This window comes from Molothrus ater, chromosome 13, assembly GCF_012460135.2.
Source record: "Molothrus ater isolate BHLD 08-10-18 breed brown headed cowbird chromosome 13, BPBGC_Mater_1.1, whole genome shotgun sequence".
Classification (NCBI taxonomy): Eukaryota; Metazoa; Chordata; class Aves; order Passeriformes; family Icteridae; genus Molothrus; species Molothrus ater.
Genome location: NC_050490.2, coordinates 8,677,285 through 8,703,093, shown reverse-complemented (window position 1 = coordinate 8,703,093; position 25,809 = coordinate 8,677,285). Strand labels below are relative to the sequence as shown.

At 40.5% G+C, this 25,809-nt stretch overlaps 1 protein-coding gene across 3 annotated transcripts; it reads left to right on the top strand.

The window, feature by feature from the left end:
• The first annotated feature begins 1,447 nt into the window (after positions 1-1,447).
• Positions 1,448-25,768, top strand: LOC118690765 (tropomodulin-3-like). Of its 3 annotated transcripts, none has more exons than XR_004980899.2 (11): positions 1,448-1,468; positions 7,659-7,855; positions 9,226-9,382; positions 16,043-16,165; positions 16,735-16,824; positions 17,332-17,462; positions 18,413-18,520; positions 19,966-20,109; positions 20,451-20,595; positions 21,698-21,837; positions 22,752-25,768. XR_004980899.2 is itself a non-coding variant. In XM_036389707.2 (9 exons), the coding sequence occupies exons 1-9, from the start codon at positions 7,730-7,732 to the stop codon at positions 22,781-22,783; spliced, it is 1,056 nt and encodes a 351-aa protein (XP_036245600.1). In that variant the 5' UTR covers positions 6,669-7,729; the 3' UTR covers positions 22,784-25,768. The 3 variants fall into 3 exon arrangements, 1 of the variants encoding a protein (XP_036245600.1); XR_008508600.1 differs by lacking the exon at positions 1,448-1,468 and adding an exon at positions 7,531-7,551; XM_036389707.2 differs by lacking the exons at positions 1,448-1,468; positions 21,698-21,837 and having other exon boundaries at positions 6,669-7,855.
• The last annotated feature ends 41 nt before the right edge of the window (positions 25,769-25,809 follow it).

Genomic DNA, 25,809 nt, shown 5'->3' with positions numbered 1-25,809 from the left:
GTCTGATGGTCACTGCTTGAGCTCTCTGCAGACATGGCTGGAGTCTGATGGTCAGTGCTTGAGCTCTCTGCAGACATGGCTCAGCAGGTGGGCCCTGGGCTGGCCACAAGGCATCCATCCACAAGAAAAGGGAGAAATTCCCCCCCACACACAGGTAGCTACCCCTGTGGCCTCCCATCAAAGGCTGTGTAAGCTCATGGGACTGTGCTTGTCTTAACCCTTTGCATCTGAACATGAAGTTCTCAAAGTGTTAGGCTTGTGTCTCAAGAGAACCAGGACTGAACCATGTCCCTCTTTGCTGCTACTGGAATATGATTCCTCACAGATCATTTGTTTAATCCGACTCATTAAAAAAAGATATATAGGATAGAGGGTCAGGCATCACTTTTTCTTATCATCTACTTTACTGACAATATCCTTCCTGTCTACATCCCGTGTGAATTCCCTAGGCAGGAAGATATTTCTGTCTCAAGCCTCATACTTTGAACAAATATTCTTTATCAGCACTGTGGAGAGTAAGTATAGTATGTTTTAATCAGTTTAGGATTATGTTGGAGTTTTTTTTTCCTGCTGTGCTCAGCTCAGTGACCAGCAGTGAGGAGCTCCATGCTGCCTCTGCTCTTGCTGTGCATGTGCATTGTTTCAGCACCAGCGGAACTTCCACTGCTGTCCAAGTCTTCTAGTCACATTATAAACCTTTAAAAATTGTATACAGAGTGTTGTTTACTAACATGTGGTGCTTAGTAGGTAGTTGAAACATCCTCAAAATCCTGATGATTAAGCACACACCAGCACATTGGGCACCTTGGTGCTTGGATTCCGCCTGCCCCGTGTAAACAGAAGCGCTGCAGGAGCTCTGGTCCGGAGCTTTCGAGGAGCAGCCGCTGTATTTGCTCCCTTTGCGGGTCAGGGAGTGACAGGGCAAGGGACTCCTCTGCGCGGTGCCCTGCCTGACAGCCCACAGGGGGAAGCTGCATGTTGTGAACAGAGAAGAAACAAAGCGTGGGCAGAGGAGAAGACGAGGAGCCTGAAGGGGCCAAAGGAAGAAAGAAGCTACAAGAGAGATCTGCAAGGCCGCGGAGCGCCGAAAAGGGTCCCATGAGCGGGGTGGCCCCGGCGCTTTGCCCCGCGGGGACAGCACACAGGCGGGGTGCCCGTGCGGAGGGGCCGCCGCACACCCCGGGGGCACGGGCTGCCTCACAAGGGACCCCGCACATCACCTCGATCCAGCGCCCTGCCCGACAGGGGCAACTTGCACAGCCCGGCTTGCTTGAGCATCTCCACGGCCCGGGCCGGTACCTGGACCAGGACCGGGACCGGCTCCAGGCCCCGCCGCTCCCAGGGCCCCGCCCTCACTCGCGCGCAGGCGCAGGCGCGGGCGGGTCGGCGGCTCCCGGCGTGCGCGGGGCGCAGGCGCAGGCGCGGCGCTGCTGGTCGGGCTGGGCGAGCGGGGAGCGGCGGCGCCCGGGTGAGGGGAGCGGCAGCGGCGGGACGGGACGGGACGGGACGGGACGGGACGGGACGGGACGGGGGTGCCGGGCGGAGCCGGGCCGAGCTGGGCTTGGGCGGGCACAGCCCTCCGCCCGCCGCGGCAGGAGCCCGGTGGGAAGACGGAGATGGGGCTGGGTTGACGCCCGCCCGGCCGGACCCCGGCGGCTCACGAGGGCCCGGAGCCCCGCTGGTGCTGGGGAGCCAGGAGGTCCGGCCGGGGCGGCGGTGGGCCCGACAGCGGGGCCTGCCAGGGCGGTGGGCGCAGGGCTGAGGGGCCGGGGGAGCTGCGGGACTGGGCTGGGTGTTCAGCCAGCGCCCCGCTCTGCTGAGCAGCCCGAAAACGGAGACTTGGGAAGCTTCGCCTGCAGAGCTGGTGCCCGTAATCCTTTCAGTTTGCTGCATGAGTTTCCACGGCTCGCCCTCGCTCGGGTCCCCGCGGTCGGTGGCGGAGGGATGGATGCCTTTCCGGGGCGGGGTGCGCTCCCTACACCGACACCGGGCCGGCGCTCCCGGAACCTCCCGTGCGCCCCTGCCCGGGGCTTGTTCCGAGAGCTGCTCGGAGCTTTCGGGGGCCTGCTCTGAGAGCCTGGCGCTCTGCGGGTAGGCGCGAGTTGTGTTGAAATAAGTGATGTTCTAGGCAGGTTGCCGTGTACTTAAAGTTTGCTGCAATGTGTTGGATCAATCCTCATAACTAAAGTTTAGCTACGGTGTCAGGTGTAGAGAGCTTGAAAGGCAGCCAGTGATTTAAGGGAGGACCTGAAATTGACTTCTACTCAGAAGTTTTCCTGAAGTAATAGAATGGAAATGAATTAAATTTCTTCTGCTGTTCTGTTCCAGGCTTGTGAGTTTTGCTACTTTTCTGCAATGGATAAAAGATAACTGAATGTTTCAATAAACGTTCAGGTAGCTTATCTCTGAAGTTTCTTTTTGACTAAGACACCAGCAGGCAATTCCTCCAGGAGCAGATACTGTGTATTAATGGGTAGCAGGTTTCTATTGAAGAACATCCAGGTATTTTCTGAAAAAAGTTATCCCTAACCATCCCTCATCCTGGTCAGTCAGTAGCTTCCTGCATGTTGGGAGGGAGAATGGACAGCTGGAGTGTGATTTGTGACTGAGGAACTTCTTGGGGCACCTGGGATTTTTATCTTATCCCAGCCTTGTATTTATTTGGGATTGTAACACCTGCCCTGCAGCGAGTTTGGTGAGCATGCCTGGAAGTGCCATGGGTGTGCTGAACTGCTGCCTCTTCCATGCCCTGTGCAGCTTGCCAAGCACTGGCTTTGGGGCTGCTGGCCCTGTCAATCCTGCCATTGCCTGGGCTGACTGGGTATGTCTGTTTAGCCCTGCAGTGTATTCAGGAACAGGCACACAGGAGTAAGTTTTTATGGGACAATGCCAGCTTGGCCATCACTCAGAGCACCCTGTCTGCAAGAGAGCTGTGTCCCAGTTCTGTGTCATTGTACACAGGATTTATAAAAGAGCAAAGTGGGCTTTGGTTGCAGGTGTCTTCAGAGGAGGAGCTTGCAGGAACTGGAAACACAGATGTGTTCAGGTTTCCTTCACTATGGAAGCATCTTCATGGTCTATGTAGTTACTCTGCAGCAGCTGCCTGTCCCCCTCCACTCCCTGGGTCACTGTGTGGACAAGTGTGAAGTTAGAGAAGCTCAGTTTACCATGTATAAAGCTTAGTAAATTATCTTTTTGAACAGAATGAAGCCTTGGGCTTGCTTTTCTAGGAAAATAGCCCAGAATAGTTGTGTCTTCCCGCCTGGAAAGCAGAGTTTACCCTGAGGAGAAGTGTGGGCAAAGGCGAGCTGCCCCCTGCTGGCTCCATGAGGCTCTGGGCCGGGGGATGTCTGCTCCTTCCCGGGGCAGGACAACCCTGATCCTGGGCCCTAGCCCAGGCTGGGGCTTTGGAAGCCTCAGGTGGGTTTCTAAAAGCTTTCTGCTAAGAAAGACAGTATTGGGCTGTTCAGCAGACTTAGAAGGCATTACAAAAATATCCTAAGGAACCTACTGGGATTATGGTAATATTTATATTTACTCATTTTTCTCCTTGCTTTAGTAAGTAAAGATAGCTCTTTCAAGTGCAGTACATTCTTCATAAAGAGCTCTGGATAATCTTGCACGCTGGAAAATAGAATTGTTGCCATCGCAGGGGTTCCCTGGGGAAATGCTCAGATTTGGCTCCTCCAAGCAGCTGGGAGGGTCTGGGGCCCTGAGTGGTGCAGGAATGCTGACAGCCCTGCACACCCCCCTGCTCCAGACCCCCCTGCTCTGCTGGGGTCACCCAGAGGCTGGGGGGAAGGAGGCTCATGAGGAACAAATGAGATTAAAGTGAGCTCTGACTGTGCTGGCCAAACCCAGCTCAGTTTGTTTTTCATGATGTTGCTTCTATTTTAAAATCCAAGTCACGGAAGCCATTTACAGTGAACTTTAACAACACTGTTGTTTCCTGTGGGCAAGTTATATCTAAAGAGTTTCTCCTGTTTGTGTCCCAAGAAATTATGTTCTTGAATATAACAGAAATTTCATGGGGGAAAAGGGGTGGAGTTTTTGAAAGATAATTGGAAGCTTGCTATTTTTAGAATCTTCGGGTTTTTAAAAATATGTTTTCAGAGAGGAGGGGAGAAAAAATATTTTGACTTGTGCATAAGAAGTGTGTGAAAGTTGTTTGACAGTTTTTCAAGTGGTTATTCAGGTAATGGCATATAAAATGATATAAAGTTACTGCTGTTTTCTCATTTCTTTAGTTCTTCATTGATTTCCCAGGCCTGGGAATAATGGCAAGATTTTTTTCTCTGTGATGTCCAACAGAATTTCTTCCTTTCTGATTTTCAGCTTCTCTTCTTCTTAACAAACAGGAAATTGACATTTGATGGACTGGAAGTGATGGCTTTCTTTCAGTTTCTCTAAATGTGACTATGAAGTTGCTGGAGTGAAGAACTTCACGTTACAGTTATATATCTGAGAAAGAATATTAACTCTTTGGACTTTTAAGCAATGTTTTCATGATAAAGCTAAGAAGAATACTTAAAAGTAAACTAGCTCTGCTCATGAAAAAAGGGCAAAGTATTTGCAAAGCCAAAATTGATGGTTACAGTTTTTCCCATGATTTTGCATTTAGAACACACATATGCATATCTCTATATATGTATGTATATATATATATAAAATGCACCACAAATATTCACAGGCCAAGTAACTGCTCCTTCTAAAAGCCTGTAGTTTGTTATGCATGTGTCTCTATGCTGAGCTGCTGCAGTGAGTGATGGAAAGCAAATAGAGCACTAAGTGTGTTTAATGGGAGGTGAAAGGCTTGTTTGATTAGATTAGGGCTTTAGCTGGCCTTTATGCCCTTTTTAGGCAGTGAGAATTCCTTACACTATGTTTTAAAAGCTGATTTTTAGCATGTTGTATGCAAGTGTTGTATATGCTGTGTTTTCTTTTGTAGGGAATGTTTGAGAGTTGTTGCCAAGCAATCTCAGTGTGCTCACCAGTGCTACCATCATACAATTTAAAGGTGTCTCACATTAAGGGTGCTTTCATATTTTAAAAAAATGTCCCTGATAGGTATTAGAAAATATGTCCAAAACTCTTTAAATTTGTATTTGCCAGGCCACATGTGATTCTCTTCTTGCTGAAGTGAAACTTCAGTTACAGAAACTGGGTTTTTTTGTTCTGCTGCTTTATTTTTCACTTTTGTGTGTGTGTGTGTGTGTGTGAACACTGTACCTGAGGATTTGATTTGACTTCTTTGGTTGTATACAAACAAGTGAGACTAAGGGCTGTGACCTGAAAATTAATGAATGTATTACAAAGGATGAGTAGTTTTCCAATACGAAATATTTCAATGCAGTAAATAAAATGTAATTAATTCTGGATGACAGCATTTGTGGCAATTAATGGAGAGGAAACACAGATGATGTTGATGAAGATAATGTATGGTTATGCAGTGCAAGTCTCTTTCAGAGTAAGGGCAACATTATTCTGCAGCTTACTAACCATTCTGCTCCTTATAATTACCTGTTAAAACTGCACCTTTTAATATTTGAATGCAAATGGACATGCAGAACTGTGGTAAATAGCAGTATCTTGGTGTAGGGCAGCCTGGTCACAAAGGGCTATGTGCAATGAGCTGCAGGAAATGTTTTTCTCCTGTGATCCTGTGTAATGGCTTGAACTGTAAGGAAGGGCAGAACATTAAGGCTCCAGGAATGAGAAGTTCACATGCAGATTGTGTGGCATCAGCTAATTATCCATCAGCTGCTTGCACCTCGAGAAACAAATAGTGCCAGACTATGAAAACTGTAGGAGGTGGCTCTCTAGGCCACAGAGTCACTCTTTTAATTACTTTTGGAACTTAGGAAAACATAGGTGTGCTACTCTCTGCATTTTCTGCAGCCAGTAAGTTGGATGGCCCTCACTCTGTAGCCTCTTGCAAAAGGTCTGGGCTCTTCCAGCATGATTTGGTTCAGAGGAAGCCAGAGTTCTTTTGATGTAATTTACCACAAAAATGAGAATTCCTCCTTATGTTTGAGAGAGCTTTGCAAAGGTCAGCATTGGTCCATCAGTGTCAACTGTAGTTCACAATAAAGCTCTTCTGTTTATATCAGCAATACTTTCTTAAAAGCAGACATCCTGAAAATAGCTGAATATATTCCTCATTCAGGTGTAGATGTTAATAGGACCTGGAAATTCACTGTTCTTGCAAAGGCAATTGTTAAAACCAGATTAATTTTACAGGTACACTTGACTGAATGGTGTGGATGAACCTCTGTGTGCTCAGGTCTGTTCAGTGTCTCTGAATTAAAATGTCACCATATGTAACTGTGGCAGCCAGGGAGACCTTTCTGGATGTAAACAACTGAGGTGGAGGAATCCTGTGTGAAGGATTCCATGGTATAGCATGGATGTATATACAGCCTGCCTTTTCCTGCTGCTTAGGAGGCAGTCACTAAATTGATCTGGTTTTGAAGGACAGTGTAAGTGTGGATTTGAAGCAATGCAGTTGTATTTATGGTGTGAGCATCTGTCCTTGGATAGGGGCTACTGGAGAAAAAAAGATTTTTACTGTGTGCCTGGTCTGTGTTGTGTATTTCTATAGAGCCAAAAAATGGGTTTGAGGAGACTAATGAACAGGAATGTATACATTTAGCTTTTGCTTCCAAAACACCTTATGGACTCTCTTGCTTATTTACAGAGACTCATCACAATTACTTTTTCTTTGTCTGTGTGGTCAGCTTGCAGCAAGAATTTGGCTGAACAAAAGGAGAGTCCTAGAACTTGTTTCAGAGAAATGAGAGGAAACAACTTGTCTGCTTGAACACTGCTATGATTAACTGTTTTTTCCATCAAAAATTGTGGATGTTAGAAAAGATGTTCCCTGCCTACTCCTTGTCTGTGAGAAGTGCTATAGAGATTGTACATTTTGAAGGACCCTGGTTTCCTCTGAATAGAACATTTAGCAACCAATTTATTCTTTATTTTTAATTTTTAATTTTTTTTTTAATTTCAGGGGTTTTATGGTCATAGGATTGACTGGAGTGCTGCCACTTAGAAGCTGTGTTTCCTATGCTTTTCATCAAGCTATTGTAATTTTCCTTGGACAGAACAGAATGTTGTTTCAATGGTAGTGCTATAATTAACTTGGAGGCAAACTTCCTTTGTTTCCTCTGTAGGTAATATGCAAGGGTATGAGTCAGTAATAACCAATTACCTTGTTTATAGGAAATTATCCTTAAGTGCCCTTGAACTGCTGTAGCAACAATAAATGTGGAGCATCTTAACTCTTCTTTTGGCTTCATTATGTGTAAAAAACGAAGGTGTTAAACTGGACTCATAAATGGTAGGATCTCCTCTCTCCTGCCCTGCTCTGTGGGAATTATGGCTTCAGTGTCCTTATCAAGAGGATTGGGTATTGAGTTTGATTTGAAAATAGGTATAGCTTAATTAGGTATAGTTTGATTACTGATGGACAAAGGCATGGTGGGACAGGATTCTCATCAGTGAAGAAGCACAGCTTCCAGGTGCTCCTTGTCAGCTGAGGAGTAACAGGTGCCAGCACTGGGTGACAAGGCTTTCCTTTCACAGATGTACGTGGAGGCTGAAAATGCTTTGTGGTTGGGATATTTACCTCAACTCTGCTTATTTCTTTTTAAAAGTTTTTCATAGATCTGGATAAGAATTAAGACTTGGCTTTGAAGTGCTTGAGCACCTTGCTACTGCCCAAGTCATGACACTCCCATTTCGAAAGGACTTGGACAAGTACAAAGATCTCGATGAGGATGAAATTCTTGGCAAACTTTCGGAAGAAGAACTGAAACAACTGGAAACTGTTTTGGATGATCTTGACCCTGAGGTAGGCATTAGCCAAGAGAAGTTTTATTTTTTTCATTTGTTCCATTACTAGTCTAAAATAAATTGAGACTTTGTACAATATGCTTTTGGACAGAGTCTTTTTCATAGCGTGCTGATGATCTCACAGATATATATGTGTATATAATGCTTATTTCCTGTTTGCAAGGTGGACACAACTGCAGCCAAGGAGGACTTAAGAAGGGATAGCTGGGAGGAGCTTTCCGGGATTGATTTATAAATAAAAATTGCTGTTGTTCATGTTCTTGAGAAGAAAGTTTATTTAGAAAGGCCTGTTTAACTTTCCTGTTTCCAGTGCTGTCTGGTAAACAGCCCTTTTGCATCCATGTTTGTTTTATTATTTCTGCTGTGGAGTTTGATGGGAGTAGGAGGGTGCCAACTTCTTCTAATGAGTCCTCGTCCTGTATCTGGTAGCTTATATCTATTCCTGTCCTTATGCTGACTTTGTGAAGAGAAGACAAGTATTGTTAAGCTCCTGAATGATTATGTCAGCATGGGATACTGAAAAAAGAATATTACAGCTTTCTGCTACAAAGAGCTGAGTTGTCCTCTACAGATATTGGAGCTAATTTCAGACTTCAAGACTTGTGTTTTCATCTCATGGTTCTCTCTGGTTTTCCTTTAATAAAACCAGGATTAACTTAATCTTGATGTTCAGGGATTGGTTCAGAATACTATGATCACCTGTTTTGTTGCACTGTGAGATATTACTGATATTTTAAATGCCTTTGACTTTATGGATGTTTTAACAGAGGAGAACTGGCAAAAGGGACTGGTTGTCTTTCATGGCAGTCAGAATTCCTATACATTCTGGTCATTCTGTACTAATATCCTTTTTTTTTCTCTTTGTTGAAATATGTTGATATTATCAAAGAAACATCCCACCTTGAGTCAGGTCAAAACCAGGAATACTGTGTTAAAATAATAGTGGAGTCAGTTGCCTTAAAGACTTAAAATCACATGGATGTAAGTGATAGAGGAAATAGTCTCTTGCTGAATGTCTAAACTGTAAATAGCTGAGTTTTATTTAGTACTGCTCATTTAAACAGTGCTGATTCTAGCAAAGAAATGTAAAGTAACTGGCAAATTGAATGCTGGGAGCTATTGCACTTAAAGAATTGCTTCTATCCTACTGAGAGCACAGTGTGCTGTATTTTCATTATATTCTCCATGTCTAGATTACCTCGTGTCCTTCCCTGCCCCAAAAAAAGGAAGTTGGCAGGGGGATCAAAGATTGCCTACAAAAGATGATGTATCAGGGCTGAACCTTGCAGACAGGGAGAAGGAAGTGGGAAATGAAGCTAAGCAGGTGCTCAGGCAGACTTGGTAAGCTTTGCCCCATTTGTTTTGCAGAACGCGCTGCTGCCTGCAGGCTTCCGGCAGAAGGACCAGACTGCCAAGAAGGCCTCGGCTCCCTTCGACAGGGAGCGGCTCCTGGCCTACCTGGAGAAGCAGGCGCTGGAGTACAAGGACAGGGAAGACTATGTGCCTTTTACAAGGGAAAAGAAAGGTAACAGCACCTCTTCCTGTGTGAGTGCTTGTGGAATCTCTGAAGTGGAGGAGCCAGAACTACTGTGAACCGAATTTGGTTGAAGCACTGGCAGCTGTAATGCTTCTAACTCACAGCATTTCTAAATGGCTGCTACTGTGCAGGGCCAGGAGGTTTCCTGGTCAGGCATTTGTGCTGCTGGGGCTGGTGTGCTCTTTGTGTGTAGCACAGGAAGGAAATAAGACTCAGAGATTTTATTATAGATTGTGAAGTTCTGATGGGCATGGTATCCTCAAAGTAAGGGCTAACTCTGATTTATGTCAATAATGACAAGTGCTGTCATGGTGCCTGTGGCTTATGCCTTGTGTTGAGTACAGACAGCAATATTTATAACCCTGTGTTGGATTAGAGAAAAAGCAGTTGAATGATGTTGTGGTAGACAGTAATGTTGGAAGATGATGTAGGCTGACAAGGCCATACAAGTGGTCTATGCAGTCATGGTGTTTTTCTAGCATCCTTACTGAAAGGTTTAATAAGATTGCATAGTTACTCCTGACTAATTATATAGTTAACATCACAAGTTTTGTAATCTGGCAGTGGTTTGTGGTCTTTTCTTAAGGGTTTGAAACCCTTTAATTTTGCTTAATGCTCTGGTGTGAATCATTGCTTATTTCAGAATTGAGTCTTCATTCATCCACTGAGTTTGTGTCTATGACTGGGGGCTCTATTTGGTGAAAATTTGTTTGGGGTATTTGCATTTTCTCTTCCTGTGCCAGATAGCTTTACCTGACAATGCTGGTGCCTCCCTTTTTTTCTTGAAGTAATAGAGAGATTGTGACTTTACAGTGTGCTGCACCATGTATGATGGACTTCCTTCACAGAGCACTTTTTGCTTTATTTTGTAGTTCAACTCCTTTTGTGTTGAGAGCTAACTGTGGCACTCTTTGCTGACAGCAGAATGGGAGTTTGGTGACTGAACCTGCAGGAGTAACCAAGTGCAGGACAATGCAATGTATTGACTGCAGAAGGCAGAAGCACCCATAGCAGCAGTGCCTGGTGGTACCCCTGCTGCTGCCAAGGACCTGCTCATGTTGTGTTCAGCTGTGCCTGGCTCCTGCTGCTCTCCTGACACATCTGCCAGTCTGTGTTGGAGACAGACTGATGGCTAAGTGGGATTGAGTTCAGTATATTTGGGGCTCACAGGTGATTGGGGAATCTTTGAATCCTGTGAGTGAGCTGGGCAAGGGGGATGTGCTCTAATTCTGCATTTTCTGCTGACTGCTAGTGCTTCTTTCACAGAAATGGCTCTCTAAAGTCAGCTTACGTCTACATGCACACATAAAAGTATTTGCTTGGGTAGATAAAATCTGTGAGAATCTTGCAGAGAAACAGAAGGGTCCAGCTGTAATGCAGAGCTTGGTTAAGAAAGATCAAATGTCATTTCCTTTATGTAATAAAGTATTACTAAATAGTCTGTCTGCATGTTGCAATGAGTCATACCAGCATAGTAAAATTTCCTGTATCTCATAAAAAAAAGTTGCTATTTAGTAACTTCTGACATTTATTTGAGTGCTATAGGAGAAGAGAAAATAATATAAAAAATTAAATGTCAATTACTTTCATGAAAACTAAACATTCATTAAAAGAAATGTTTAGTATCCAAATTGATGCTCTGTTGAGTGGGCAGGAGGCAAGAAGGTCAAGCTCATGTTGGAGTAGGTGAGGGATAACCTTTTCTTTTTCCCTCATGAAAGTATTATGGTTCAAATTTGACTTGCTGTCACATTTGTTGCATTTTGCACAAAAATGACAATTGTAAATAATTTAATCATTTAAATCAAGAAATTATGATATTGATCTAGATGGAGAACTTGGAAAGGGCATAGGGTGCACCTTAATACTTGAGTAGGATGGTTTTTGCTATAGAGGGCTGGTATCCTAATGTGTTTTTCATTAATATTAAAACAGACCAACAGGCAACTAAGCTGGGTTATAATTTTTCACTTCATCTAGAAATACATGTTATGGAGAAACAATAGCAAGTTGTGGAAGAAGGGTAGGTAAAAATCTTGCTTGATTCTCCTGTTAATTTAGGAGAAATGTGACAAATATAACCTTCAGTTCCAGAGGTATTGGGAGGAGAGAGATGGATTGGAGCTGCAGCTGGGTTTTTTGGTGCCATTTCTTGGGTCAGACTTTGCTAAAATATTTCTGTGTCTCTGGCTCGTCTCCTTGCTCTAACTTGTTCCAGTTATTCATTTCATGGAGCAAGAAGAGGAAAAATCTACCCTTCTCTTTCCTTTTTCTGTTTTAGTAGAATGATGTCCTGCATGGTGATTTGGTCTGCAGATTTATCAAAGAAGCTTACTCTAGATTAATTTTAAATATCCTGTCTTGCTACTGATTCTGGTAACCTTGTTTTCCTACTAGAGTGTGAAGGAAAAGACTCTTTTCCAGATGCCCCAAGTACCTAATTTTGGGGTTACATGTTATTAAAATAGTGTTGCTGCTCTTTCAGTGATAGATGATGTAATTTCTCCAGGTCTTTGGAACCTCTTTTGTTTTGTGCTATGGCATGTGGAAGAGCTGAAATAATGTAAAGTCTCCTGCTGTGGTGAAATGAGCAATGCTAAAGAAATGCAAAGTTTTATCCCTAAATTATACTGTATTCCATTTTCCCAGTGCCTTGATTTTGTTTCTAAAAGCATCCTTAAAAACTTGCTAGGTTATAAAAACACTATTTAATGATTCAAGTCGCAGTCTGTTCCAATTAAGTGTTGAACCATAAAGTAAACCATTGTTCACGAGATTCATGAGACCAGTGTGGTAATAATTGCAACAGAACTAGCTTTGTCTCAGTGTGTGTATGTAAGTATGTCATAAAGATTTTGCAGGGTGTACTGCAAGGAGGAGGAGCTCTCATCCAAGCAGTAAAGCAAGGCTTCAGCACTGAAGGCTGTTGCCCTCAAGTGTATTCCACTCATCTGACTGAATCTGACCAATCCTCCTCCTCCTTCTCCCTTCTCTTGGAACAGCAGAAGAAGACAATTACTGCTGCTGAGATAAAAGCATATCTGAGATAGTAATGCACTTTGTGCTGTGTAGTGCAAGGCATTAGCTAAGTGCTGTGTAAAGTAAGCTGTGCATTTCCAGCCTTTGCACTCTTCTAATTGTGGCTTTCTCTTCCCTTTGCATTCCTGCTGGGGTGTGTTTGTTCTGTCCAGATTTGCAGTTCATGTAACCTCTGCTTTAGGTTTGATTTGGTTTGGTTTTTCCCCTTCTCTATCACCCAGAAAACAGAGTGAAACTGTAGCTGAAACTACTACTGAAACTAAAGCTCTTCTGTTGGCACCCTGCTCAGTTGTTGCTCCAGATCACCATTGCCTTCTGTTGCAGCAGGATTTGGGATGCTGTGTTATCTGTTTGCCATACAATCACTTTAAAGTCTTTAAAGGAAGTGTGTTACATGTTGTGTACTGAAACTAATATCCTGTAGGAGCTTTGCAGAAACAGCTTGTCAAATTGATATCCTCCATACAAGAGCACTAGAACAAAATAATATGTGATACTCAAGTCTTAATGTAAAACAGTTTTCTAATTTACTGCTATGTGGCCTGTAATGAGATCAGATAGCAGATAACAGCTTTGCTTCTGCATTAGACATTGAGGAACTCACTTGTAAGTTGAATTAAAAACATTAGTATGAAATTGTGCTTACAAGGGAATTGATAAACCTAAGTCTGTTACATGGTAAGAACTGGAGATTGATGAAGTGTGGATTATATAAATTTCTGAACTAAGGAAAGTTAAAGAACACAAGATGTAAGGAATGCATCAGATGTTGCTCACTTTTCTTCATGAAAAAAGCTTGTATTCAGTTGTTTGCAGGTACCACTTGATTTGTTTTCCCAAATGGAGTACTCCAAATGTGGATTTTAGACTTTCTTCTGCTGTGCTAGGTGTGGCTGCCTGTTAGTATGGGGTGTGCGAGAATAGTATCAGCAATGTGCACTGCATGGCCCCACTGAACAGACCTGATTTCTGCAAGGTACTGACTCCCACCTTAAATCCTGTGGATCTGTGTGGGAAATGTCCAGGGCACTTCCATAAACACCATCCAGTGTTCCTGCCTTTAGAGCAATACAGCTGGGTGGAACTGGGAACTGAAAGTTCATTATGTAGCAGAGGAGGCCTGTGACTTAATCCTGGATGTGCATCATCTAGCATGTAGCTGAAATACATGGAACACCTGCCTATATAATTATTATAAAATGATGTGAACATCCCTGAAATTTGCCTCTTCATGTTGTATTGCTTCATCTTTGCGTTATCCTGGCTGGCTGTAAAGGAGCTGTCATGTTCCTTCATGTAATCAAATCCCTACTATTTGGAAATGTTCCACTTGAGGGCCAGGCAAGCTGCACAGATGTGTAGTGGTTTTTGGTTTTATTTAAAGCTTGCACTAGGAGGGGGGAAGGGATTTGCTGAACTGTATTGGCAGTAGGCCTGGAGTGAGATCATTGTCCCCAGAGACACAGGGGTCTTACCCTTCTGGAAGTAAGTTCATTGCTAAAAGGGAGTGGGGAAGGATCTACTTTTGTATGTGCATTGTAAACCTCTGATTTCTGTTCTAGGACGACATGAAGCCAATGAATGAGAAATTATGTACACAAGGGTGTGACTTGTTTTATAACAAAAACTGCTCCTGACCCAGCTCATGTGACTGGAGTTGGCTGCAGTGAACATTTCTGGAGGGCAGTGGCTTTTAACATTGTTACTTTCTTAAAAACTGATTATACTTCTCACTCTCCTTAGGTTTTCTAAAGAAAGGCATGTATGGATAAGTTTTTATTACTCTTAGGAAGAAAATATTTGAACCAGACGTTTCTAACCTATGAATTTAAGAATTACTGAGCAGCAACATCAGGAAAAGTAGTTCTCTTTTTGTGAGCACTGTGGGGTGAATCAGACAGAAGGCTGAATTAGGTTAAAATACACTTTTGTCAAGTTGCTTTTAATTGAGATTAATTTCTTTTTCTTGGTCTCTTCTGGTGCAAATAGGATGGCTGAACTAAGGCTCAGGTGCTCGAATCTCACTGTCTTCCTTCCTTGTACTCCAAAATCCTCACCTTTTTACTAGCCCATATTACTGAGGGAAAATAACACAAACATAGCTGCTGAAAGGCTTTCGATCATGTGTATGCTGCTCAGAGTGTTTCATGGACTGATGAAAAGTTTGTCAAACATTCTCTTCTATAAACTACAGTTTAAGTTAAAGGTTAATCTTGCCCCAGTAGGTGATGCTGGCAAAATAAAATGATAGAAATGCATTGCATCATTTATATCAAAACAACCTGAAACAATTGCTACATAAGCCTTCAATGTATGAAGAAGAATTGTGTAATTTCTGAAGGTTTGCTTTTAATCCCGAATCAATTTATGAAGGTTTTCTTTTAATCCTGAATCACCAACCATTTCTTTTGCACTGTCCATCAAATCTGAGGTAATGAATGTCAGCTGCACTTAACTACTGTTTGGAATCAGTACAATTATGTAAGGAGGTTTGTTTTCTACTTCTAAATATGGGTAATGACCATTTATACAAGTTTCCAAAGAGATAGCAACCCAGGAACAAAGATACCGTGTTGCTAGCAACAGCTCTTGGTCATCAGACTGTTGTCAGAGAAAAACCTGATGTGCTTCTCTGTCATCTGTGCTAGTGGGAATGCATTAACTTCCTTTAAAAGGAAATGACCACAAACTACTGTAATCTAGAGAAGATATGGAATACGTGATTTTGGCTTTAGTGCTGCTAAACTAGTACTACTACCATCAACTATCACTGTAGCTGGGACATTGGGACAGCGATCATTCCTCTGTGGAAATACTTTTTATAGCTATGGATATGGCAGAGGGTGGACTCCTGAATTAGGACTGAGACTTCATAGGATGATTATCAAGACCACTTCCTACCCCAGGAAATAACAAAAGGAAGCTGGAACTCCTTTTCCATTGCTCTTTCTGTGGATAGCTCAGGCAACTGGGAAAGTTTGAAAAACTTGAACCTTAAATGGCTGTTAAGATTTGATTCACAGTTGTGTAGGTGGGAACAATTTCTCTCAAATGCATCAGTACAAGAGCTTTTGTTTGCCTTGTTAATTTGTCCTGAACCTAAGCACCCCTTGCTTGTCCTGGCACTTACCCAGTGGAAGACTTATTTGTTCTGAGGGACCATTCACAGCTGAATTGTTAGAAAGACTTTCTCATATTCTGATTTCCTACCCTAAAGGTGTATGCAGGAATTATGATAACTACAGAGACCTCTACCTAATTCCTGTATTCTAAAATAAGTTTTCCCATTACCTGCCTGTAATAAAAAAGGTTGGTGCAGAATGTAATATTACTCCTGGTTCTTTTGCCATTGAATCTTTGATGACCTTTCTAAATATCATTTTAGAGAACAGTATCACTGGCAGAGAAATCTACCATGTTTTGTGCTGTTCACAAACCATGGCTTTCTCACTCAGCTTTGATTTTTTGCTTCAGAACTGAGGTTAACATCTGAAATCAGAAATACTGTGTATAGTGTAAAAACTGCAGTGAATAAAGTACATAGTATTTGAAACATAAGTAGTGATATAATACAAACTAACATCAGACTTTCCATTTTGTTTACTCCAGGGAAAATATTTATCCCCAAGCAAAAGCCTGTACAGTCTTTCACAGAAGAAAAATTCTCTCTTGATCCAGAACTGGAGGAAGCCTTGACCAGTGCCACAGACACAGAACTGGGTGACCTCGCAGGTGAGGTTTTTTTGAAGGATGGATGGGCTGGTACATGTTTAGAGAAGGAAGATCTATATAATTAATGTGACGGTGCATTGATCTGACTACAGGATGTTGTAGTTGTGATAGAAGCCAGATTATGTTGTTTGAAGTGTTTGACTTTGTTGATTTGTGAGGAAGTTAATTATTTTGGCCTGCAAAAGATAGCTGAATTTCAGACTCAAAACCTTTAAATCCATTCCTCAGACTGGCTGGTTTTTGATGTGTATGTATCTGCTTTTTCTTGTGTATAACAATGCGTTTGTTTATGCCTGTAATTCCTAAAGCTTCATTTTTGTGATTGAGCTGCACTTTTTAATGTTGGTGCTTGAACCTGGTGAGGTCAGAACTTTCTAAGATGTGAAAGTTAACTAAAATGCCTATAATTAATTATCTTTTCTACTTTTTTCAAATAAGATACTGAATGGCTTTTTGTACTGATAAGTATTGTACAAACGTTGGGTTTTGTTATTTAAAGGAGCCCTGCATCTGAGCTGAATTAGGAACAGTAAAAACTGGTTTTTGCTTTTTATTTTTTTCTTTTTCAGCAATACTAGGAATGTCCAACTTGATAACAAACAATCAGTTCTGTGATGTAGTAGGAAGCAGTAATGGGATTGACAAAGACAGCTTCTCAAGTAAGTGTGTACACAAGTGCTAGAAAAATCAATTCTCTGTACTGCACACCGTTCCTGTAGCATTCACCAACAATCTTTTAGACTCTTCCAGTCTTAGTCTGGAAATGTGTATGCCTATAACATTGCTAATTGAGTTCTGGCAAGAGTGGAATTGAAATATACATACACTAAAGTGTCCTCTGCATTTAAGTCACTTTTTGGTGACAAAATAGGCATAAGCATGCATTGTGTGTGTTGGTTCTTAGGTTCTACATTTGTGTTTGTAATTCAACTCCTATGTGCTTTCTGGAAAAAGAAGCAGAAAGGCTGTGAGGACTTTTGAAATTGAAAAGAATTGAACTTTATGAAAATATGGTCAGGAGATTATGGTATGCTTTTTTTGGTGGGGAGAGATGTATATACTGATGAAATGATCTTTAAATACAGTAAATATTTAGTATGTGTATAATTTATTCACAATGAATGCGTGCAACCTGTTTGATTACATTTAAATGCCTTACTTTTCAGATATAGTAAAAGGTGAAAAAATGTTGCCTGTTTTTGATGAACCACCAAATCCTACAAATGTGGAGGAGACACTGCAAAGGATTAAAGATAATGATTCTCGTCTTGTTGAAGTTAATCTAAATAACATTAAGGTAATTACCTGAAGGCTGCAGTAAATATGCTGCTTTTTCTCAGTAGAAGACACTTCTAGCTGCAGAACTCTCCAAGAGAGCATGATAGGCTTATTCTAAGTACAGCAATCTTTCTGCTGAATGTTGCATTGTGTATAAGCTCAGAACCTGCAGCTAAACCAATAAGCCATCTTGATTTCTCTTGCCAAATGTGTATTTAAAAAGTCTTAGACTTTCTCACTGCCAGCCCAGATTTCTGTCACTGCCAAGCTGGCAGCAGTTCCAGCAGCTCATTATCATGGAGTTAACTATTTTGTTGAATCCTTTGTCCTTGATGAAGCAATGTGCTCTCAGTTTCTATTGCAAGCAAAGGGATATTTGTCCCTTTCATCCTTCTGATTCTTGTACAAAAGGGCTGGTGGAAGTTAGGGCAGCTTCTGCTCCCAAGTAATGTGTAAAAACACAGTTGTATTTTTACACATGACAAGCTTTTGTATATTTGCTTGAAAGAAACCAGAACTGCAGCACCCCTGACTTGCAGTGCAGACACCAGAGACATTCTTGCCAGCAACCAGGGCTGCTTGTTCCCCTTCCTAAATTGGGGAAATAAAATCCATGGTTTAAGAATACTCTGTAACAGGTACATGCTAGCCAAAGTAACTGCCTAAATAGGCAACAGATCAAAGTTTCTGATACAATAAACTGAGACATTTGCTATCCTAATTAATTGTTTAAAATTATTCCTTTTAAGCTTGGTTGTTACTATTCTGTAAAAATGATTGCTTTATAGAATTGGTGACTCTTACAGCCATTGCATCTTAGGGTAGGTCTTGGCTGTGAGACTGCTGGAGACAGTGGTAGTTAATATTGTAGGGCATTTTGCTGTAAAGAGAATAAGATAGAGAGAGAAGCTGGGGGGAGGGGATAAACTTGTGTATCTCAAGAGAGTGAAATGCTATTTTTAATTCAAGAACATACCAATTCCAACGCTGAAAGAATTTGCAAAAGCCTTAGAAACCAACACACATGTGAAGAATTTCAGCCTGGCAGCCACCCGAAGCAATGATCCTGTTGCTGTTGTAAGTACTCGTGATAAGGGGTTTGAGTGGGGTGCAAGGGAAGTTAGGATGGAAAGGCAATGGTAAGGGATTGAATTTAATCCAGTTTAAATGATCAGAGATGAAAATATTTCCATTCTGCTACACTGTAAATTATGTTTTCTTTAACAAACCTTTGTTGTATCTAAGTTGGTAAATGATTACTAGTAACTTAATATGCAGCAATGCTTCAGATGTGTGAGGAGAATTCTTTTTTCCAGTCCCTTTCCTTTATTTTTCATTTTGCTAACCTCCTTCCTTTTTACCTTTCTTTCCTAATTGTTTAATTCCTGCTGTTCTTTCCGGTAGCCAATAGTACATTCAAAATTAATTTGCAGGAAGCACATTTGAGGACTTAAAAACACCTGTGATATTTTTCAACTAACTAGAGTTTTAGTTGAATTTGTAAAATACTTGTTTCTCTATCTCCCTGCTACCAAAGTTTGGCTTAAAATATTGGTAAATAAAGCATAATATTAGTCAAAGTATCTAGCTTGATACAATTGAAACTTAAATATAATTTATTGTCAGGTTGGTTTTTTCTATGTTGAATTAAAGCAGTACCTTATTTAATTACAAATAAAGAGGTAAGAAAACAAAACTAATTGTTTTGCCTGGACAATCCTTTGCACTTGTTTTAAATTCAAGTTAGAAAAAAACCAGCTAGTTTGAAAGACTCCATTAAATGAACAAATGAGCATTTGAAAGCTTTGGGTTTGGGTCACTTAAAAAGTTTCTTTTCAGCAGGAGTAAAACAAGTAATAAAACTCTATAAGGGCCTCTTTTCTCAGGTGTGGTTCTGTTGCATTTTTTGTATTGTCACTTGATAGAAAAAAATTCAGAGGGTACAGTTTTTCTGCCAGTAAACTCAGTGGTTAGCCATTCCTGTTTTCTTCCTTTCTCAGAATTAGCACCAGGTATAAAAGTGCCTTTAGCTACATGCTGCTACTATGCTTAGAGCTTTGAATTTTACCTTTTCCTACCAAATCTGTAGACAAAAGCACTTTCAAAGTCAGATCTCCTGTTTACAAATTAACCATATCTAATTCTCCTCTCAGTTGACTAATGCCCTTTCTTTGGCCTTTGCTTAGCAGCCTGCATTGCTCGTTGTGTGCTGTGAAAGCTTACAAAATGGAATTGGTCCAATATGCTAATTTCAGACCATTTATATTCTGTGTAGCTTTTTAGTTTGTAACAAGAGAAAGACAGGCCTTCTCTTGACTGAATGCTACTTAAGAAGGGAATTTAGATAATGCCTGGCTAAAAGAGTCATCTCAGTCTCAGTAAGTGAAAGCTTGCAAAGTTACACCTTGCATCTCTGAACTTGCTGCTTCCATGGAACTAGTTAGTGGAAGTGGTTATTGCTGTGTCCTATGAGGTACTGCAGCAAAATTCAAAAGTTTAATGATGCTTCCTAATATTCAAAGGCTCTTGCAGATATGCTGAGACGAAACACAAAATTAAAAAGTTTGAACATAGAATCAAACTTCATCACTGGAGTTGGAATTCTGGCATTGGTTGATGCACTGAAAGACAATGAAACATTGACAGAGATCAAAATTGATAATCAGGTAAGTGAGGTAGTGGTGATACCATAGCTAAACCCAGCCAATCCTAATTGACTGAATGTTTTTACAAGCCAGCTTGTGATAAACTCTTCAAATATATTATGTTTAATTATCTTAACACCATCAACAATTGCCCTTAAGATTGTCAGAAGCATCCAGCTGAGGTTGATTTCTGTGCTTCCTTGTGCTTTAAAGTGTACAAATATATTTTAGGACCTTCTGCCTATTTGATTAACTAGAATGAAGCTGAGTGTTTATTGACTGATATGGGGAAAGGATTTTGATCTCTTTCAAGATGAACACACCTAAGTTCTGTTGTCTTTGTGTACCTTTTATTTTAACAGAGGCAGCAGTTGGGCACAGCTGCAGAAGTAGAAATTGCCAAGATGCTTGAAGAAAACAGCAAGATCCTCAAATTTGGGTACCATTTCACACAACAGGGACCTCGAGCCAGGGCAGCTGCAGCTATCACAAAAAACAATGATTTGGGTAGGACCTGTCATTATGAATTGACTGGGTGTGGGGCACAGGCTTTAAAGGGGTTATTCCCCTTCTCTCTTGACAAAACCACGATAGCACAAGATTAGTAGATCAGTTTCAGGTTTCTCCTGTGCTTTACTCCTACTTTTTTGTTGCTGCTTGATGTTTTCTGTTTTGTCGCAGGGTGTTCATGAAGGGAGAATTTTTAGCATAGTCTAGAACAGGAGCATTAAAATTTCGTGTGATTTATGGCAAAGGTAGTGAAAACAATAGTTTTGATCACCCAGTTATACTCAGATAAGATTAATTTCCTCTTCAAAGTCAGTACTTGAAGCTAACAGTGTAGGATGCCCTGTTCAATGCCAGTATCCCAATGTTACTGGGATTGCTTGAGCAAGGAAACTGAACATACTGTCATGTACAGAGGCTGGGACTGGGTAATCTCTCCCTTGGTGGTTCTGTTCATGTACAATTAGCTACAAGTAGCTGATAGCAGTGGCATCTTTATTTGCTGCAGTCAGGTTTGTTGGAGCTCATCAGTTAGAATCCTAATTAAATGTATCAGCAGAAAATTGGTTAATAACATAGCACATGAACGTAAATAATTTGTATAATAATGTCAAATACTTGAGGCACTCAGCTACAAAATAATGTCCATCTCTTCAAGTGGAACTTCATTTTAAAACTCTATTTAATTAAATCTTTTTGGTTTAGATGCTTTGTGATGACCTCTCATCAGTGTGAAAAGGGGCCAGGCAGTTTAGTAGTAGTAGTGGTAGTTAAGGAATATATTAGAGGGAATGACACAGGAAATTGGAATTTGGTTCAAAGATCTGATTCCCTTCAGAATAAAGGTTAAAGTGGAGGAGAACAGCTCTGAAAGATATGGATGAGTAACTAGCATAGAGCACAGAGAGATAAGAAAGGCACTCAGACACTGCATATCTGTTTCTCAAAATAGATTCTAAACCAGTTGGGTTTTTTATCATAATGCTTCAGGTGTCTCACAGCTTTCTAAGGTTTCCTCTCTCACTAGTTCTCTTATTAGTGCTTGACTGTTCAAAATCTGTGCTTCTATTGATATCTTGCCTTTTTTCCTTTGCTTTCATAGTCTGGAGTATGCGACTAAAAGTTTCTGCAAATACCTTTTCATCTGTCCAGCCCTGAAGCTACAGAGAAGGTTACTCTGAATACCCACTTGGGTATTGAGCACTGAAACCAAGATGTTTGAAGTTTCTAATTTCTCTCTTTGTACGTTCCTTCTAAAAAGAAAGTCTACATCTTTTTCATTTTCCTTGCTCACACTGTCTTGTACCACTTCCCTGTTCATTGTCTGTGTGCTGTTAACTGCATGATTGGAGAAGTCTAGGGCTGGAAATTCTTGTCATCTGTTCTTGCAGTTTGATGAAAGCAGGTATGAATAACTTTTGCCACCTACTTTCGTTTGAGTGAATTTGAGAACACATTCACTTTCTTCTTATATAGATGTGCTTGCTTCATGTTTTAAACAAAATGAAATGTCCTTTGTATTTTGCCTTTATGTGTCCTGTAAGACCTTTAGTGCCATTGGCTTTGTCCACACAGAAAAGGAAAACTGGAAGAAGAAAATTTGATAGTGCGAAAAGAAAACATCAAAAATAATACAAATGTTGAGGAAAACTCCAGTCATTCAATCAATTTTGCATATTCTCAAATCTTAAAAACATGTGAGCTTTTAGTTATTTTAATAATAATTTTTTATTGCTCTTGCATTTTCTGACAATTTAATGTTTTTATTAATAAATGGAAGGTGTTAGGCTGTTGATTGTAACATCTGTGTGTGTATAAATTGTGTTAGATATACTGTGAAGCTCTTGTAGTGTTCCTTTTGAAGCCATGTAAATTAAATTCACCACTAAAAAACTGCAAAAACTGTAAAAAAAGAATCCTGGCTAAATCTGCTTATCAGACATAAGATGATTAATGTTTCCCACAAGTCCTTCCTTGGAAATATTTGCAACTGTTTGTGAATAAGGCTTATTTTAAAATGCTGCCTAATGCTAAGTGTTAGCTGCCTTAATTTGTGATACTTCATGTGACAAAGTAACTGTCCATGTTACAGAAACACAGAAAACAGTTAAAACGCTAATCTAGCAAACCTTCTCTTTCTTGTCTCCTTGTTGCAGTTCGGAAGAGGAGGGTTGAAGGAGACAATTAGCAAAGCTGCTGCCAGAACTGTGGAGTCAGCACAGGCAGCACCGTGGGCTTCAGCAGTCTTGGACTCCATTGACCTGGTTAGAAGGGAAAAGACTGGATACCCCCTTCCTTTTAAAGCAAAGAGTAGAATCATCTGCTGGTATGCAGCACGGTTTTGGGATGGATGGAGACACAGTAACTGTGCCAGTCTCTGTACCATAAGTTTTGATTGGGTTTTTTAAGGACTTTTTTTTTGTATTTCAAGACTTGGGCTGTGCTTCCTACTAAAAATGTAATTGCAAATCAATGGTATAATTGTCTGTAGTCAAAGAATAGGACTTTTAAGATGATTGGGCAGATACTGACCCGACTGAAATGTTTGTAAGAAAATCTGGGGGTGTGTATTTACCAGGAGGGATGTGTATATTCCTGACAACAATGCTCTAGTGAAAAGGGATTCTTCACCCAGCAGCTGCACTCGTGTAGAGCTGTTCAGCTTTGTTCATCTGCACTGAAGAGAAATCTTTCACAGCAATGTTATTTGTAATTCTACTGGTTTATTTTTTATTTGTTCTTGATACTGTAATCAAGTTCAAAGACATCCTTTTAAGCCAAACAAAAATAAATTGGCTAAGGACTTCTCCTAAGGAATTAGAGGGGCTAATACAAAAATGGAAGCCTTGGAAAACAAGGAAAAAATTCTGGAGTCTTGCAAAACGACAGTTTTTCTGTTACATCTAAATCCTTAAAGTCTTTTTCTAAAGATCCTGTAACTGTGTCTTGCTCTGTATCTAAACTGGATACATTTTTAGACTGATTTCATGTGTTCATCAGCATTATTTAGTTTATATTCTTTGTTTAAAAATTGTTATCTACATTCATAAGTATCAATTTCTCTAGAAGTAGTGGACATTCATATTTAAAATTCTGCATACCTATACAGGAAAAGCAGCTTTAACTGTAAGACCACTGGGCCTAAGTTACATTACATTAAGCTATTTGTACTTCATACAAATCTAACAGTTTTCAATAATGAAGTAACACTTTGAAGAAAGGGTTTTTCCATTCTATATCTGTCTGGATGTTGAAACACTACCTAAGACATGCAAAACCAAACCAATAAGTAGTGTCAAATCTCTAGGGCGTAGTCATTGTTAAAATGTTTAAAGTTCTATGAGCAAACTAATAAGGCAACAAGAATCACTTCAACTTCTGTACATAATCACAGTACACTTTGAAATATGAAAATCTAGAAACTTTTTGGTGTAGGTCTGTTTGGACTGTACTTGTACTAGTTTGCTTTGAGATCACAAAAATATTCTACAGGACTGCTTGGCTGTATTTATAGCAACAGAGAATTCAACTGACAACTGTTTTCATCCAAAGATCATAATGTGGTGAGCATTTATATGTAGAAAACATTGGACTGAGAATTTTGCATCAGGTTGTACATACTGTAAAAACAGAGCAAGTCTCTGACACTGTGCCCACACTGTAATTTGCTGCAAGTCTTGGTTTGGATCTTTAAAGACAGACTTTATTCTGGAGATGGCTTCAAATGTTACTGCAACTGTACAGAGAATTTGGAACTATAGTGCCTTCAGTGGGGATGTATATATCTGGTTTATACTCGTGGAAGAACCGCTTTTCCCCCCTACTTCTAGATCGGCATTTTATTAGAATTACAAATAAATATGTGCTCTGAAAACCAAGTTGGAATGAATTCAGTTAAAACCAAAGACTACACTTACTGTAACCTCACAACAACACCAGAAGTGTTCTGATGAGTAACAAAAAGGGCTTCTTTTAGTTTGGGCTTTTGTAAATTTTCAACAACTTTTAGATTTTGAAATAAACTTTGAAATAGTTCTAATACAGTATGCATACAATCAGAAGTTAAGTGTATTTTTACAGAGAGACACTGCTGTACAAACATGGCCAAAGCATGTCATGTGCTGAGTTGCCTAAAGCTGTACTTTACTTTTGATTTGCTAGGCACCATTATCATTTTGTGTCGAAAAAACAGGCTGTAATGTCTTCCTTCATTTGTTGAAGGGCTGCATGTTCACAGAATCTGTTCACATATTGGGATTCTATGATGAGTTGTTTTATCACTACCTAAAAAGATTAGGCAGTTATCTCCTACTTGAAAATGAAGGAGAAAACTGAAAGGCTGGATTATGGAAATAATAGCCCAAATCACATTCTTGCTTTTACTTAATCAAGTTTGGCTGTTTAATTATTTATATTCCAATCAAAGGCAGAGCCATTTAAGTTTCAGCTCTCAGGTGTCCTGTCACAAATGACAGTTAAATGGTTTAACTCTGTAGACAACAGCTAAAAATTTGCTTTTGACTTTCAGGACAGATACCTGACAGGCTGGGCATGGAAAACAATTTTTTTCAATCAGAAGGGTTTAATCATCCAAATTGTTGGAAGACCTTTGGTGTGGTGCATGGAACAGTTTACAGCAATCACTTTTGTGCCTGTGGTGTGTATCCTTTTTGAAATAAATGAAGAAATTCAGTCTGTAGCCGGGAATCTTCAACAGTCTTAACAAAGTGAGCAATGATGTAATGCCATCGAGTGTGGTGAGATCTGTGTCTGGTTTCACTGATTGTGAGTGCAGGGCTGGTATTACTGTGAAAGCAAGTTACCATAAACACAAGGGATTTTTCTGAAAGAGATACTGTTTTCTTACTGATTATTTTTCCTGCTTAATGCAGAAATCAAATGACTGCATATGTTGATTCTGTTGGTTCCAAGCTAAGCATGGAAACATAATATTTCAGAGCAATTACCTATTTACTCTTGTATTTTAAAGAAATAGCCTCACTCTCTCTGCAGCTTGAGTAATCCTGCGTTTGTAAGCTACAAACGAGTAAGTGTTCGAGTTAAATTTCCATTGGGGAAGCAGGTATTGAGTATTTTAGCATATCAGCACTATATGCTGTCAGATTGTAAAACAGTTACTAATCTTTGGATGATTAAAGTACTGTATTCTTGTTGTGGCTTCGGGGTTTTTTTTGTTTGCTGTTTTTAGTACTG

Excerpts from the sequence above, each read along its gene's own strand:
- LOC118690765 (XM_036389707.2), top strand. The coding sequence starts at position 7,730 with ATGACACTCCCATTTCGAAAGGACTTGGACAAGTACAAAGATCTCGAT. Across the intron at positions 17,463-18,412 it reads TTAATCTAAATAACATTAAG|AACATACCAATTCCAACGCT; the intron begins GTAATTACCTGA and ends TTTTAATTCAAG. Across the intron at positions 18,521-19,965 it reads GCAATGATCCTGTTGCTGTT|GCTCTTGCAGATATGCTGAG; the intron begins GTAAGTACTCGT and ends TAATATTCAAAG.